Genomic DNA, 16,272 nt, shown 5'->3' with positions numbered 1-16,272 from the left:
TCTTGGAAGGCAGTCTGCTTTGATAAACCTAATGGAATAAAAAATGAGTTTGCTATCTGGCTTTAAAGAACAGACCCAGCTGGGCGTGGTGGCTCACACCTGTAATCCCAACACTTTGGGAGATCGAGGCAGGAGGACCGCTTAAGCCCAGGCGTTCAAAACCAGCCTGGGCAACATAGTATAGTAAAACCCAGTCTCAACAAAAAAATTTAAAAATTAGCCAGGCCAGATAGCCCAGCTACTTGGGACGCTGAAGCAGGATTGCTTTGAGTCCAGGAGGTGGAGGCTGCAGTGAGCTATGACTGCACCACTGCACTCCAGCCTGGTCAAGAGAGCGAGATCCTGTCTCAAAACACAACAAAAAAACTGACAACCAATGAAGCCTCATCTCTAAAATCTGGCTTCAGGTTAAGTGAGTAAAAAGAGGCTTTCTTGTGGCCAGGCATGGTGGCTTATGCCTGGTAATCCCAGCACTTTGGGAGGCTGAGGCGGGCGGATCACGAGGTCAGGAGTTCAAGACCAGCCTGGCCAACATAGTGAAACCTTGTCTCTACTAAAAATACAAAAAAATTAGCCGGGCGTGGTGGTGGGTGCCTGTAATACTAGCTACTTGGGAGGCTGAGGCAGGAGAATCACGTGAACCCGGGAGGCGGAGGTTGCAGTGAGCTGGTATCGTGCCATTGCACTCCAACCCCGGGCGACAGTGCGAGACTCTTGTCTCAAAAAAAAAAAAAAAAAAAAAAAAGATTTTCATGTATCTTCTCAGCTCTTACGAGCCAATGAGTGGTGGGGTAATTTGCCCATCACAGTGGGAAGAACTAATTTAACACCAAGATTGTGATTCCCCTAGGGTAGATCCAGTATGAAAGAAGTGTCTCAGGTATCCTTCTGGTTCCTGAGTTAACTCTAGTGAATAAGGTGGGCTGTGCTGTCTCCCCACCTCCCCCAGGCATAGGGACAGAACAGCTGCAGACCACCAGGACCCAGTGGGCCAAGTGAGGATATGAGTCAAAACCAGTGCTTATTAAACCACCTAATACTGTACTTTTCCCATCCAGGGGAGGCAGGAGAGGATTGAGGAGGCAAATCCCCGAGCCCAGAAGACTCCAGTCAGAAAACAAGGTGGTCCCCATGGGTAGTGGCCAATCCCTCTGGCCTTTCAGAGCAGTTGCTTTGGCCTTGTCCGCTTAGGTAACAGGCTCTGCTGCTGGTAGTTGCTTAAGAGCACAGAGCCTGTAACCACACTTTGGGGGCCGAGGCAGGCGGATCATGAGGTCAGGAGATGGAGACCATCCTGGCTAAACGGTGAAATCACTCTACTACGCCTGCAGTCCCAGCTACTCGGGAGGCTGAGGCAGGAGAATGGCGTGAACCCGGGAGGTGGAGCTTGCCGTGAGCTGAGATTGTGCCACTGCACTCCAGCCTGGGCGACAGAGCGAGACTCCGTCTCAAAAAAAAACAAAAAACAAAAAAAAAACCCCAGAGTGAACCAGTGAGAAGGTTAAATGGAGGAGAAAGCAAAGTTCTTACACAAGACAAAAAAGTACCCCGACAAGGGCAGGAAACAAGCTAAATGACATAGGCACAAACAACTGGACAAACCCAGAACGTGGGGCCTTAAGACTGTCAAGTAGCCTAGTCTCAAGCCAATATCAGGCCCAGGCGCAGTGGCTCATGCCCATTAATTCTAACACTTTGGGAGGCCAAGGTGAGAGGATCGCTTGAGGCCAGGAATTCAGGAACAGCCTAGACAACATACCCATCTTTACAAAAAATAAAAATAGATTTATTGGAAGCCCACGTTGAAAAAAAAAAAAAATTAGCCGGAAGCGGTGGTGCAGGCCTGTAGTCCCAGCTACTTGGGAGACTGAGTTGGGAGGACTGTTTGAGTCCATGAATTGGAGGCTGCAGTGAGCTATGAATTGTCCACTGCACTCCAACCAGGGCAACTGAGACCCTGTCTCTTAAAAAAAAAAAATAGGCAAAGAAATCTAATATTGAAATGCAATTAATGAATTAATTTTAATTGGAGTCTACATGGTGTGGGACGGGGATTGGAAAAAGCTATCAAATGCATTCTGAGGACAATTTGGAGAAATTTGCATATGGGCTGATATTAGGGGAATTATTAATTGGGTGATAACAGTATGGTGGTTATATTAGAGAATGCCTTTTTTTTTTTTTTTTTGAAACAGGGTCTCACTGTCGCCCAGGTTGGAGTGCAGTGGCGTGATGTCAGCTCACTGCAATCTCTGCCTCCTGGGTTTTAGTGATTCTCGTGTCTCAGCCTCCCGAGTAGCTGGGACTACAGGCACCAGCCACCATACCCAGCTAATTTTTTTGTATTTTTAGTAGAGACAGGGTTTCGCCATGTTGGCCAGGCTGGTCTCAAACTCCTGACCTCAGGAGATCCGCCCGCCTCGGCCTCCCAAAGTGCTGGGATTACAGGCGTGAGCCACTGTGCCTAGCCGAGAATGTCCTTTTTGTAAAGAGAAATATGAACGTTGGGAGTAAAATGCCAACAGTGACTTTCAAGGTTCCACAACCCATAGAAGAATTTACCTGCTATATCAAGGAGTGGGTCTGTAGCCAATCACTGTAACGTTCTTTTCAATGTTTGTGTTTGGGATTCAAGTGCCCCAATGCCACCTAACTACCCTTTAAATGGAATTAAATATTCTAATTCAAGATATCTGTTTTGGGGCCGGGCGCGGTGGCTCACGCTTGTAATCCCAGCACTTTGGGAGGCCGAGGCGGGCGGATCACGAGGTCAGGAGATCGAGACCACGGTGAAACCCCGTCTCTACTAAAAAATACAAAAAAAAATTAGCCGGGCGTGGTGGCAGGCGCCTGTAGTCCCAGCTACTCGGAGAGGCTGAGGCAGGAGAATGGCGTGAACCCGGGAGGCAGAGCTTGCAGTGAGCCGAGATCGCGCCACTGAACTCCAGCCTGGGCGACAGAGCAAGACTCCGTCTCAAAAAAAAAAAGAAAAAAGATATCTGTTTTGGGACCACCAAATTTCAACTATCCGTATTTAAAATCACAAGGCCAGAGTCACATCAGTGCCCAAAAGCAGCAAAAATCCTATTTCAAGCTCAACCAAATTAGAAGAATGGATGGCAGTAGCTACCTCTAAGAATGGCAATGAATGGGTGATCGGGTAATAGGCATGCTGGGAAGAGTTTCTGATAAACGAGGGGTCTGCAAACTACTGGCCAGAGAGTAAATATGTCAAGCTTCGTGGGCTGTATACGGCCGCCTCACACTTTTGTATTTTGTAACGTGTGCACTGCCAATTCAAAAAATAAAAACCAGCTGGGCACAGTGGCTCATGTCTGTAATCCCAGCACTTTGGGAGGCTGAGATGGGAGGATTGCTTGAGGCCAGGAGTTCGAGACCAGCCTGGGCAGTATAGCAAGACCCCAATTCTACAAACAATCCAGAAATTAGCCAGGTGCGTGTGGTGGTGGTGCACACCTATAGTCCCAGCGACTCAGAAGGCTGAGCTCGGAGGATCATTTGAGCCCAGGAGGTAGAAGCTGCAGTGAGTTGTGATCATGCCACTGCACTCCAGCCTGTGCAAGAGTGAGATTCTGTCTTTCCAAAACAAACAAACAAAAAAACAGCCCCAGGTCATAGTGTTCCTCAAAGTAATTCCTACGGCCTTTCCTCTCCAATACTCTGGATAACAGAGTGCCACGTGAGTACCTTACGTAACCTGAGATGTCTTGACTCATTGTCTTGCCAGTGTGATCCAGCCACTCTCGCCCTAACTCCTCACTGACCACAGCTCTCTGTGGTTAATGAGAGGTAGGGCTTGTGGCCATTCAGATTCAACCACATTTATTCACATCAGAGTTGGAAAATTCAAACCATTGGGCTAATTAGCAAGCTTGTATGCCACATGTTAATGTTCTGATTAGGCTGGTGACCACTTATTGTCAACTCCTAGAACAATAATAACCCAGCTAGCGCTCAGAAGGTTGTTTCTCCAAGCAGGCTTTGGGAACTGTGCACCCAGGAGGGAGGTGCCATTCTTAGCCACTCAAATCACCCAGTGAATAAACATGCAGTTTCAGGTGACCAGAGCAGAGGCCAATGCATGTGGTCATCACACATAAATAGAGTGGAGGAAAACTGCTTTCATGCTTTGCTGTACTAGAAGGTCCCACTGAATTACATTTACGGCTTCTCCACTCTACCCCTGACCTGAAGTTCTTGGAATGGAGACTTCTTGATGTTTCACACTGTTATTTTTAATCACCTTTCAGACAAAGTATCAGTTTTTGTTTGTTTTTGAGATGGAGTCTTGCTCTGTTGCCCAGTCTGGAGTGCAGTGGCACGATCTTGGTTCACTACAATCTATCTCTGGGTTCAAGCGATTCTCCTGCCTTAGCCTCCCAGATAAAAGGCGCATGCCACCATGCCTGGCTAATTTTTGCATTTTTAGTAGAGACAGAGTTTCACCATGTTAGCCAGGCTGATCTCAAGCTACTGGCCTCAGGTGATCCGCCTGCCTCAGTGTCCCAAAATGCTGGGATTACAGGTATGAAGCACCACACCCGGCCTACTATCAGTTATTTTTAAAATTGTAGAATGCACTAAAAAAGAGGCAAAAAAGACCTTTACCACTGGTGCCTGATCTAAGACTGATTTAATTCATGTAGTATGAGGTCTTTTTTGTTTTTTTGTATTTGAGACAAGGTCTTGCTCTGTCTCCCAGACTGGAATTCAGTGGCGTGATCACAGCTCACTACAGCCTCAACCTCTTGGGCTCAAGCAATCCTTCCACCGCAGCCTCCTGAGTAGCTGAAACTACAGGTGCACACCACCATGCCCACTTAATTTTTGTAGAGACAGGGGTCTCACTATGTACTATGTTGCCCAGGCTGGTCTTGAACTCCTGGGCTCAAGCAATCCGCCCACCTCAGCCTCCTAAAGTTGACAGGCGTGAGCCACCGCACCCACCTAACAAGAACTTTCTTAACCTTATTCTGCTTCTGCCATTCAACTTCAATTCTTTAGGTTCACGCCTTTCCAACTACTTATTTGTGTGATACTGTATTTTTTTCAAATACTTCAAGTGAAACAACATATCATAACAGGCCAGGTGCAGTGGCTCATATCTGTACTCCTTGTGCTCTGGGAGGCTGAGGCAGATCACTGAGGCCAGGAGTTTGAGATCAGCCTGGACAACACAGTAAGACCCTGTCTCTAAAAAATAAAATGGCCCAGCTGGAGGTGGTGGCTCACGCCTGTAATCCCAGCACTTTGGGAGGTGGAGGCGGGTGGATTGCCTGAGTTCAGGAGTTCGAGACCAGCCTGGGCAACACGGTGAAACCCTGTCTCTACTAAAATACAAAAAAATTAGCCGGGCATGGTGGCATGTGCCTGTAATCCCAGCTATTTGGGAGGCTGAGGCAGGAAATCGCTTGAACCCAGGAGGCGGAGGTTCCATCTCAAAAATAATTAAGTAAAATGGCCCGGTATGGTAGCAATCCCAGCTACTCAGGAGGCTGACGCAGGAACACGTGAGCCCAGGAGTTTGAGGCTGCAGTGAGCTATGATCTCGCCTGTGAGACAGGGCAAGACCCTGTCTTAAGAAAACACATATCACAACAGACTGGACGCCTAAGCAGAGAGTACGTGTGACTTAGCTCCCAAGAGATCTGCAGAACAGTAAAACAAAGCTACTCTTGCACCTGTAATGGGACATTACGCCGAAGGAACATGGGTGAAATAGCAGCAACTTTCAGGGGATCTACCTTCCTTCTTCTTCAGTGACCCTGTTAGAGCAAGCTTGACTGTTCTGATCTTGTCCGTATCTGTGCCAAAAGTCCGGATTTTTTTTTTTTTTTTGCCCTCAATAACTGCCACATTAAAAGTGCTTGGTCAGCCAAGTGCAGTGGCTCAGCCTATAATCCCGGCACTTTGGGAGGCTGAGGTGGGCGGATGGAGCAACCCCGTCTCTACTAAAAATACAAAATTAGCTGGGCGTGGTGGCGCGTGCCTGTAATCCCGGCTACTCAGGAGGCTGAGGCAGGAAATCGCTTGCACCCGGGAGGTGGAGGTTGCGGTGAGCCAAGATGGCACCATTGCACTCCAGCCTGGGCAACAAGAGCGAAACTCCGTCTCAAAATAAATAAATAAAATAAAAATGCTTGGTCAATGTGTGCTGAAGAGTTGGTTGCTGCCGCTCGGCCTAGTTTCTTATGGTCTCCTAGCAGTGCAAAAGCAGCCTGGTGTGGGCAGACCAAACTCAGGCAGGCAGATGCAGGTTATCAGTGAGTTACAGGACCTTAGGTATAGCAGTCACTCCTAATTCCACAGCCATACACTTGCAGTGGCACCCAGGGTAGTTCTGGGTGACAAATGAGTCAACATAAGTGAATTCACTGAGTATATGCCAAAAGCCTATTCACAGTGTTATCATTCCTGAAATGTGAATTAATGTTTCTCAGAAAATTAAGAAGCTTGGCTGGGCGCGGTGGCTCACACCTGTAATCCCAGCACTTTGGGAGGCCAAGGCAGGCGGATCACTTGAGGTCAGGAGTTTGAGACCAGCCTGGCCAACATGGCGAAACCGTCTCTATTAAAAATACAAAAATTAGCTGGGCATGGTGGTGGGATCCTGTAATCCCAGCTACTCAGAAGACTGAGACATGAGAATAGCTTGAACCTGGGAGTTGGAGGTTGCAGTGAGCTGAGATCGTGCCACTGCACTCCAGCCTGGATGACAGCGAGACTCAGTCACAAAAAAAATAACGAAAAGCTATGATCCAGTTATCATTTAAACCTATAACCACACCCACAGCCACCCAGGCTAAGAAGTTTGAATAATTTGCCCAGGAATCAAAAGGGGCCATAATTCTGGGAGGCACTTAAGCCCAGGAGTTCGAGCCCAGCCTAGGCAACATGGCCAGACCCCGTCTGTTGTTTTGTTTTGTTGTTTAAAAAAAAGACAGGTGGGGGGTGCCATCACTCACACTCAGGTCTGTGTTTCTCCCCAGCGGTACCCCAGAAAGGCCCTCAGAGATCCAGTTGAACAGGCTCATTTAATATGAGAAAAATGGAGGCCCAAAAGGTGCAATGGTTTGGTTTTTTTTTTTAACAGAGATAGGGTCTCAATCTGTTGCCCAGGCTAGAAGGCAGTGGTGCAATCTTGGCTTACTGCAACCTCCACCTCTTGGGCTCAAGTGATTATCCTGCCTCAGCCTCCCGAGTAGCTGGTACTACAGGCACCCACCACCACGCCCAGCTAATTTTTGTATTTTTAGTAGAGATGGGGTTTCACCATGTTGGCCAGGCTGGCCTCGAACTCCTGACCTCAGGTAATCCGCCCGCCTCAGCCTCCTGAAGTGCTGAGATTACAGGCGTGAACCACCGCGCCTGGCCTGGTGCAACGGTTTTTTAAGTCCCCAAACCCAAATCTGATTCCGGGTTGGAGGCGCTTTCCAGTATCTACTGTCTTTCCCCTTTTTCCCCCCAATCCAACTTCATTCCTTGGGCTGGGGAGGGAAGAGAACACCAACATCCGATCCAACCTTCAAAAGCAAAGGACAGTCAAACTCACATAATGAAGCTAAGGAGCAATGGCGTCAGATCTGTAAGTTTATTTGCTCAATGTACGACAGCTACATAATGACTCACATTCATGATATTCCATCACTGAGGAAACTGCTAAAGATGGTCCGTGTGTGAAATAATTCCTTAGAGAAACACGGAGCTGGAAAAATAATCACTGATTAGACCTTAAAAATAGTTCACTGCATAACATGACAAAAAGCACAAAGGCTCATTCAGAGAACATATTTGTTGTTCTCCGACACTGTAATAGTTATAATTTCACCATGACAAACACCAGACATTAAGATTAAGCTAACACTGGTGTTTCTTTTGCTCCCCCCCTTTTTAAAAACAAAATATATAACTGCATGTCACTATAGCAACATCCAAAACAGATCAATTTGTTACAATCACTATTTGGTAGAGCAAACTTTACCCCCAAAAGGAAAAATTAAATTAAAAAAAAAACCTTTAAAAAATTTGAAGACTTAATTTTTTTTGTCATAGGAATACATAACACCTACAGTATAAGTTAATCAATTTCAAGCTACTGTATAGAAATACAACACTAGCATGCACAATATTGTATCAATAGAGTAATGGAGGAGTAATCATTTCACTGGAGAGACAGTATCATAGGCAAGTGCATTTCTTTAAAAATAAAGAAAAGAAAAACCATTCAAGCTGCTTAAATATCAAGTCTCCCATTCCCTCTCCGTTTTTAGCCCTCAGGTGTGATTTTTATCTTGCATTATTCTAAAAAGCAGCCAGAGCCAAAGCTAAAATTTAAAGGAAAAATAGGTTTTGTAATTCCAGTAAATCATTTCCAAATGCTACAAGGAAAAACGCAACACTGCTCACTGGACATGAAGATAAATTAGGGAAAGCCCCACCTACCCCCAAATCGTTTTCCTCCCATGGCAACAACTTTAGGCGCCTGTAAGAGGCACAAAAGCGGCAAAGCTTCTTCTACTAGTTCTTCTGGTAGGCTTCAGTTAACTGGGACTTTTGCTCTAGCGTGAGGAGGGGGCCTCCTAAGGAAAGTCATGCTGGGTAAACTGTGCAATGTTACAGAGCACACTGAGTCTGTGGTCATCGTGGTTCTTCTATCTTCACTGTCACCTGTATCCTGTTACACATACTCAGTTCCTAATTGTAAGCTCAATTTTGGTATTAGCAAAAGCATCTGTCAGTTTTTCCTCAATTACTCACACCTCTTCTTGCCTAAATAAAACAAAGAAACAAAGAAAACAAGTGTGGTGTCATTACAGGTCTCAGGAGTTCCTCTTGTCACTGACTTTATATAAAAAAAAAAAGAATGCACATGCGAGCCACGTTCACGGATAGACAGATTCACCCGAAATGAGAATGAGGGCCTTAAGGCTGCCGAAAACAAATGGGTGGAAATAGCAATGTTGTTTCTGTCAATTCCAAATGTGCACTGGCTGCGTGAGACAAGCCAATCTCCAATTTCTATGCTTTTTTCATTAAAAAGAAAAACTATCTCGAGAGGAAAAAGTTCTGGTCAAATAGGAGTTCAGTGTTTGTTATCTGGTAACAGTTTTTTTTTTTATCTTCCTACAATTACTTGGGGAAGGAGTGTCTTCGGGGAGGAAAAACCGACACACTGACAAGGCTCCCGAAATTGGACAGAATGGTTAAGGATATAGCTCTTCCTTTTGGGTTTTTCTACCAGTAGGCTTCTAGCACCTGAATTTTCACACACTGCACCACAGACCTTCTCCAAACGCCTCTCCGACCCCACAGCTTCTCCACCCAGCTGCGTCTGCCAGCACGAGGCGCACTAGGAAACGCCCCAGTGCAGAGTGGGTGACGGCAGTGTGATCCCTGAGGAGGGAGCTGCGGCAGCTTTGGAAGCGGGATGTTCTCTGAAAATACCAGCACGATCCATGACATACAGACCTGAATTTTCTCTATTTTTGTGGCGTTTCATGTTTCTCTCAAGAGGATTAATAATTTTGGTGGTGGATTTACGTTAAGAGGAAAGAAGGACCAAAAAAAAAAAAAATCCCACAGCCACCTGCCGAGCACCTATGAACCAAAACCTGAAGTCGCTTTCTTTCTCATTTAGCCTAGGAGACCGATCAACAGCAAAACCAACCTGGATAAGGCTGAATAAGGATGTTAAAGCCCAAACAACTAGCAAAGGAAAAATACACAATCGATGGCTTGATGTTACATATGGCTGTAATGTAGAAATACTGTAAACTGCAATTTAGTGTTAATACTGTCAACTAATCAGAGACTTCGGAAAACTGGCAAGGCCTAAACCATAAGGACGAATGAGACCTCAGGTTCTAGGTCTGTCAGTCTGGGATTTACACTGTTCCATGTCTGTAGGCTACACCCTGGAAAACATGCAGAGCCGAGACAGATGAGATAGAAAGTACCCAAAACAAGAGACGAGAGCGTATGTACATAAAAATCCTCACTGGAACCACAGAACTTACGAATGAGGGCCATTCCTCCTTAAGTTTTCTTTTCATCTGAAAACCCTATTATCTAGCAATAAGTTAAATTAGAGACAGACAGCTCCACTTGCATGAATCTACAGAACAGTCCAGACGCCAGTGTGAGGCTGCTATTCCAATACCAGCACAGCTAGCCTGACTTTCCACTAGTGGTATTTTGGCAAAAATGTCAAAGAGGCGATCAAAGACAGGACAGGTCGTGGGTTTCTCCCTGGGAAGGTCATCCCTCCCTTTCCCTCCCCCACCCGACCCCCAACTCATGGGAAAAAAATAAAGACTGCAGTAGTAGCATCCGCGTGCGCTGTCAGTCCCCCGGGGCCTTAATTGTTGCCTTCGCCGCCGTCGTCGTCCTGCTGGTCGCTCGTCCAGAGCGTGAGGTTGTCGCGGAGGAGCTGCATGATGAGCGTGGAGTCCTTGTAGGAGTCCTCGTTGAGGGTGTCAAGCTCGGCGATGGCGTCATCGAACGCGGTCTTGGCCAAGTGGCACGCTTGCTCTGGGGCGTTCTGGATCTCGTAGTAGAAGACGGAGTAGTTAAGAGCCAGGCCTAATCGGATGGGGTGGGTGGGCTGCATGTGCTCTTTGCTGATCTCGTGGGCTTCGCTGTAGGCCTTCTCGGAGGACTCCACCACTGTCGCCCTTTTCTCTCCGGTGGCCACTTCGGCCAGGTAGCGGTAGTAGTCCCCTTTCATCTTCAGGTAGAACACTTTGCTCTCGTACTGGGTCTCGCTGCAATTCTTGATCAGGTAGTTATCCAGCAGGCTCAGCACATCCTGGCACACTGCCTCCAACTCCTTCTCTATCTTCTCCCGGTACGCACGGACCATCTCAATCTTCTTCTCATTGCCGTCCGCAGATGTCTTCTGCTCAATGCTACTGATGACCCTCCAGGAAGAACGGCGTGCCCCCACAACATTCTTGTAGGCCACAGAGAGAAGGTTTCGTTCCTCATTCGACAGTGGCTCATTCAGCTCTGTCACCTGTCAGGAGGAAAGAACAGAGTTGTTATGGTACAGATGGTGTCCACTGGGTTAACTGTATCTCTGAGACACTAGAACAGAGCTCTGTTGAGTAACATGATGAACAGAAGGAAATTACGTTGTGTGGGCTGGGGGAAGGGGGCTGGAGGTGGAGCACACACAAGGGAAGGAAAAGTGCGGCTGGATCAATGGTGTCTGAACCCTGGCTTCCTCCCCAGAAAAGGACACAGGCTTATCAGTGTGTTCCACAAAACACTGTCAAGTCTAGGCCTTAGATGAGAGACTGAGAGTACAGATGGTCTAACTCAGCAGTTTTTTAGGAAAACAGACTGACAAATTCCTCCTAATCCTGCCCTGTCTACTAAACTTCAGTCCCATCCCTTCTGCTTGAGAAAATACTGAGTCAACTTCAAGCTGACTTCTGAGAAACATGGAGGCCTTTCTGCTCATATGCCGAGACCACATGAATTCTAAACCTCAGGGAGTCCAAATGAGGGGCATAGGATTGAGTCTGATCGCTGTGATACTTTAGCAACCCAGGGAACATGTATTGTATTTGTGGCAGTGGGAGTGTCTGACTGAATACAACTTTACAACCAGCAATACAAAAGAATGAGGCAAGCACAGCACCTCTAGCTGCGCAACAGGAATCAATGCTTCTCCCAAGATGGCCATTTCTCAAGGCTCCCGCCCTCATCACCCCCAAGACTAATCACTTTCAGAAGACTGAAGTGGCATCTCAAACCAATGCTGTATATTTTTATGACTACAAATAACTGCTTATTAATCTCAGCCAATAATACTAAATTTATTTACCTGGTTTCTATAGTATCAGAGTCATATACTATTACATTACTTGACAACCATATGAAATACATTATTATTATTATATTTGAGACAGGGTCTCATTCTATCACCCAGCCTGGAGTGCAGCGGCAGGATCACAGCTCACTGCAGCCTCAACCTCCCCAGGCACAGATGATTCTCCCACCTCTGCCTACCGAGGACCTGGGACTACCAGCACACGCCAGCTGGCTGGGGATGGGGAGAGGAGAGGAGAGAAGAAAAGTGGTTACTCCCTGTCCCTTGAGTCCCCACTGTTCCCTGTGACGATCAACTGCAGCATCTGTATAACATTATATTACATACAGAGACGACAGGAAGGGACCTAGAATCCAAAAAGATCTACTAAACCAAGCTTATCCAACCTGTGGCCCACAGGCTGCATGCAGCCCAGGATGGCTTTGAGTGCAGCCCAACACAAATCCGTAATCTCTATTAAAACATTGGGAATTGTTTTTGGAAATTATTATTTTTTTTTTTTAGCTCATCAACTATTGTTAGTGTTAGTGTATTTTATGTGTGGCCCAAGGGAATGTGGCCCAGGGAAGCCAAAAGACTGGACACCTCTGTACTAAACTCCTGGGGCATGGGGGAATTGAACTACCAGGAGACTTTTTTTTCTATGTTTGAATCATTATGTTCAGTATGTTGGCTCATGCCTGTAATCCCAGTGCTTTGAGACACCAGGTGGGGAGGACTGCTTGAGGCCAGGAGTTCAAGACCAGCCTGGCCAACATCATAAGGCCCCATCTCAAAAAAAAAAAAAAAAAATTTTTTTTTAAAATTATAAACGGGGGGGTATGCTTGGCAAAACTGGTTACAGTCATTACTTCAAGCAGCATCTACTCAGAGATAATTAAATCAAAACATAAACCAAATCATGCTTATTAGTTTATGGCAGGCAATTCATTTTTTGAATGAACTGATCAGCAATTGCTATACGCTCAAATATTCTCTAAACTGATTAGTAGTGTTTTTAAAGTTAACCTTTTCCTAGACATTACTGATGCTGTTTTAATGCTGGAGAACAATGTTCCTCCTACCAGCCATGCCCTCAGTGAAACAGACTCAAAAGAGGGGAAGAATAGGGGGTGGGTACTACTTGAGTTCAGAGCAGAAGGAAACCAGGAAAGAGGGGCTTTGCTCCACCACCTCCTGTTCCCCGCACTTCTGCAAACACTCCTCCTGCATGAATAAACACAGGCACCTCGTGTCTCATTCTGCACTGACTATCTGTCATCCAGCAGACTGCTGTCACTCATGCTGAATTCTGATGTGTCCACAAATAACTGGAAGATTGGGCTTTTCCCAGTTCCATCATTTGCTAAGCAATCTTGGGGACAAGCTGCTTCATTTCTCTGGGCTTTGGTTTTCTTATCTGCAAAACGGGGATTTCTGCTTCTTTCATAAGGTAATATAGAGGTATATCAGACAAATAAGAAAGTCTTTTTTTTGTTCTTTTTGAGACATGGTCTTACTGTTTTCCCAAGCTGAAGTGCAGAGGCATGATCACAGCTCACTGCAGCCTCAAACTACTGGGCTCAAGCAACCCTCCTACCTCAATCTCCAGAGTAGCCGGGACTACAGGTGTGCACCACCATGCATGGCTGATTTCTTTTTTTTTTTTTTTTTTGGAGACAGAGTTTCAAAAAGACCTGGTCTCACTCTGTTGCCCAGGCTGGAGTGCAATGGCATGATGTTGGCTCACTGCAACCTCCCCCCAAGTTCAAGCGATTCTCATGCCTCAGCCTCCCGAGTAGCTGGGATTACAGGCATGTGCCACCATGCCTGGCTAATTTTTGTATTTTTAGTAGAGACAGGGTTTTGCCATGTTGGCCAGGTTGGTCTCAAACTCCTGGCCTCAAGTGATCCACCCGCCTCAGCCTATGGCTGATTTATTTATTTCTTTATTTAGAGACGGGATCTCACTATGTCAACCTGCTGGAAGTGCAGTGGCACTATCTTGGCTCACTGCAACCTCAGCCTCCCAGGGCTTCAAGTAATCCTCCTACCTTAACCTCCTGAGTGGCTGGGACTAAGGCACGTGCCACCACGCCCAGCTAATTTTTCTATTTTTCTGTAGAGACAAGGTCTTGCCATGTTGCCCAGGCTGGCCTTGAACTCCTGGCCTCAAGTGATCCACCCACCTTAGCCTCCCAAAGTGTTAGGATTACAGGTGTGAGCCACTGCATCCAGCCGTTTTAAAATTTTTAGTAGAGACAAGGTCTCACTATGTTGCCCAGGCTGGTCTCGAACCCTTAGTTCAAGTGATCCTCCCACCTTGGCCGCTCAGAGTGCTGGGATTACAGGTGACAGCCATTGTGCCCAGCAAAGTCTTCCTGAAAAAAGGCTACAGAAACGTGAGGAACTACTTTTAAGAATACCCTGAATACTTTTCCTTCGTTTTAGTTCTCACCACAGGGGATGTCTACATTTCCTAACCATCTCCCAGCTCATCTTCCTGTATCAAGTGTCTCTTCTCTGTTTCATCCTCTTCTCTATTTTAACCGGAAACTGCCTTAGCTGCCTCACATCCCTTCCTTTCCATAAACCCTAGTTCCATACAGCCTGAAAAAAAAAAACTGCCCAGACTTGGCTTTGGAAGGAGCCGAGCCCTCAGGCGCTGCTGCCACCCATCTCTGGCATACTTTCCTGAGTGTGCGAACGCTGAAGACAAACCGCCCCTCGGTGCAGCCCTCATGACTGCCTCCAGTGCAAGGAGAGGCCAGCGTGCCGAAGGCCACAGAGATCAAGTTCTGGCCTTTCCCCTAAATCATGCTGTCCTTATTTCAAGGGCCAGGAGCTATTTAAAGCTCAAATTACCTCACCAGTCCTGGGGGGGATCCTCCTGCCGCAAATGAAGTCTCCCTGCAGCGCCCAGAGTGGCAATCTGTACTTATGTAAAGTCTGCCTAGCTGTCCCCAGACAAATTGGAACAAGGAGATTATGAAATGCCAGGATCACCTTTGGATACAGTAGCTCGACCACATTTGGAACACGCCCAGATGTTCTCTGCCAGTGAAAAAACTAAGTTAGAGGGGAAACCTTCCAGCTCTAAAAAGTCTAAAGAAAGGTTGTTCTGAACACCTTATATCAGAATTTTAAAAAATCCTTTATCCTTTAGATCATAATTACTTGCATGAGAATCTGTTTTTTTTTTTTTTTTTTTTTTTTTGAAGGGTCTTGTCACCTAGGTAGATCATGGCAGTCACTCACTACAAATTTGCCCCTCTGGTTCACCCATCCCTGCCTCACCTGACACTGGCCTACAGGCACTTCCACCACATTTTTAGTAGAGACGGGGTTTCACCATGTTAGCCAGGATGGTCTTGATCTCCTGACCTCGTGATCCGCCCGCCTCGGACTCCCAAAGTGCTGGGATTACAGGCGTGAGCCACCGCGCCCGGCCGAGAACCTGTTATTTTTAAATTAAAATAAGAGATCCCCACCATATTAGTTTTAAAGGTCAAAAGATAACCTCTTAAAAGAACAAGTTATTCTAATAGTGTCTAAAAAGATTTAATCAAGACAGAATGACTACTCAAGAGGGAAGATACGGGATCTTGTATCATTTAGGAAGAGAGGCAACATTTTTCAAAACAGTCATGAAATTTGTTGTTGTTTAAACAGAGACAAGGTCTCACTCTGTTGCCCTGGCTGGAGTACATTGGTGCAATCACAGCTCACTGCAGCCACGCCACAAACTCCTGTGCCTCAGCCTCCAGAGAAGCTGGGACTACAGGCATCCACCACCACGCCCCCTAATTTTTGTATTTTTTGCAGGGACCAGGGTCGCCCTATGGTGTCCAGGCTGGTTTCGAACTCCTGAGCACAAGTGATCCTCCAGCCTTGGCCTCCTAAAGTTCTGGGATTATAAACTTGAGCCATCCTGCCTAACCTTATTCTTCTTTAAAAAAGAAAAAAGAAAGAAAAGAAATGGGGTCTCACTCTGTTGCCCAGGCTGGAGAGAAATGGCACGATCACAGCTCACTGCAGCCTCAACTTCTCGGGCTCAGGTGATCCTCCCACCTCAGCCTCCCATCATGCCCTGGTTAATAAATTGTTTCTACGAATGGGACACTTGAAAACATGGTCCCCAAAATTTACTGTCATGGCTGTTGGAAAATGTAGAAGGTTTCAGTTTTTATTCCCCAGAGTTGTATATTCTGCTTAAAAACAAAGTTTCTGCCTTCTCTACTACTACAAGCTCAAATTCAAATTTCTTTTGGTGACTTAAAAGATGTTAAAGATAGCTGTACGTAAAAACGGTTAGAATAATCTGTTATTCTCACCAACAGTTCAAAAAGTAGAACTCCCCAAATCCCAGCTGCTAAGGAATCAGATGTTAATCAGTGTCAACTATTTTCCCCTAAGAGTTGATGAGGAGAGAAACC

General features: G+C 46.3%; 1 protein-coding gene across 1 annotated transcript in view; it reads right to left on the bottom strand.

Moving 5' to 3' along the window:
- Positions 1-7,598: 7,598 nt before the first annotated feature.
- YWHAG (tyrosine 3-monooxygenase/tryptophan 5-monooxygenase activation protein gamma) overlaps positions 7,599-16,272 on the bottom strand; it is a 32,227-nt gene continuing 23,553 nt past the window's right edge. The window contains exon 2 of the mRNA XM_032756244.2: positions 7,599-11,035. Within this exon, the coding sequence (XP_032612135.1) occupies positions 10,379-11,035 (657 nt within the window). The 3' untranslated portion in view covers positions 7,599-10,378. The remainder of the gene's footprint in view (positions 11,036-16,272) is intronic.

Source organism: Hylobates moloch, unplaced genomic scaffold, assembly GCF_009828535.3.
Source record: "Hylobates moloch isolate HMO894 unplaced genomic scaffold, HMol_V3 SCAFFOLD_1, whole genome shotgun sequence".
In the NCBI taxonomy this organism is placed as follows: domain Eukaryota; kingdom Metazoa; phylum Chordata; class Mammalia; order Primates; family Hylobatidae; genus Hylobates; species Hylobates moloch.
This window is presented reverse-complemented; position numbering and strand designations above follow the sequence as displayed.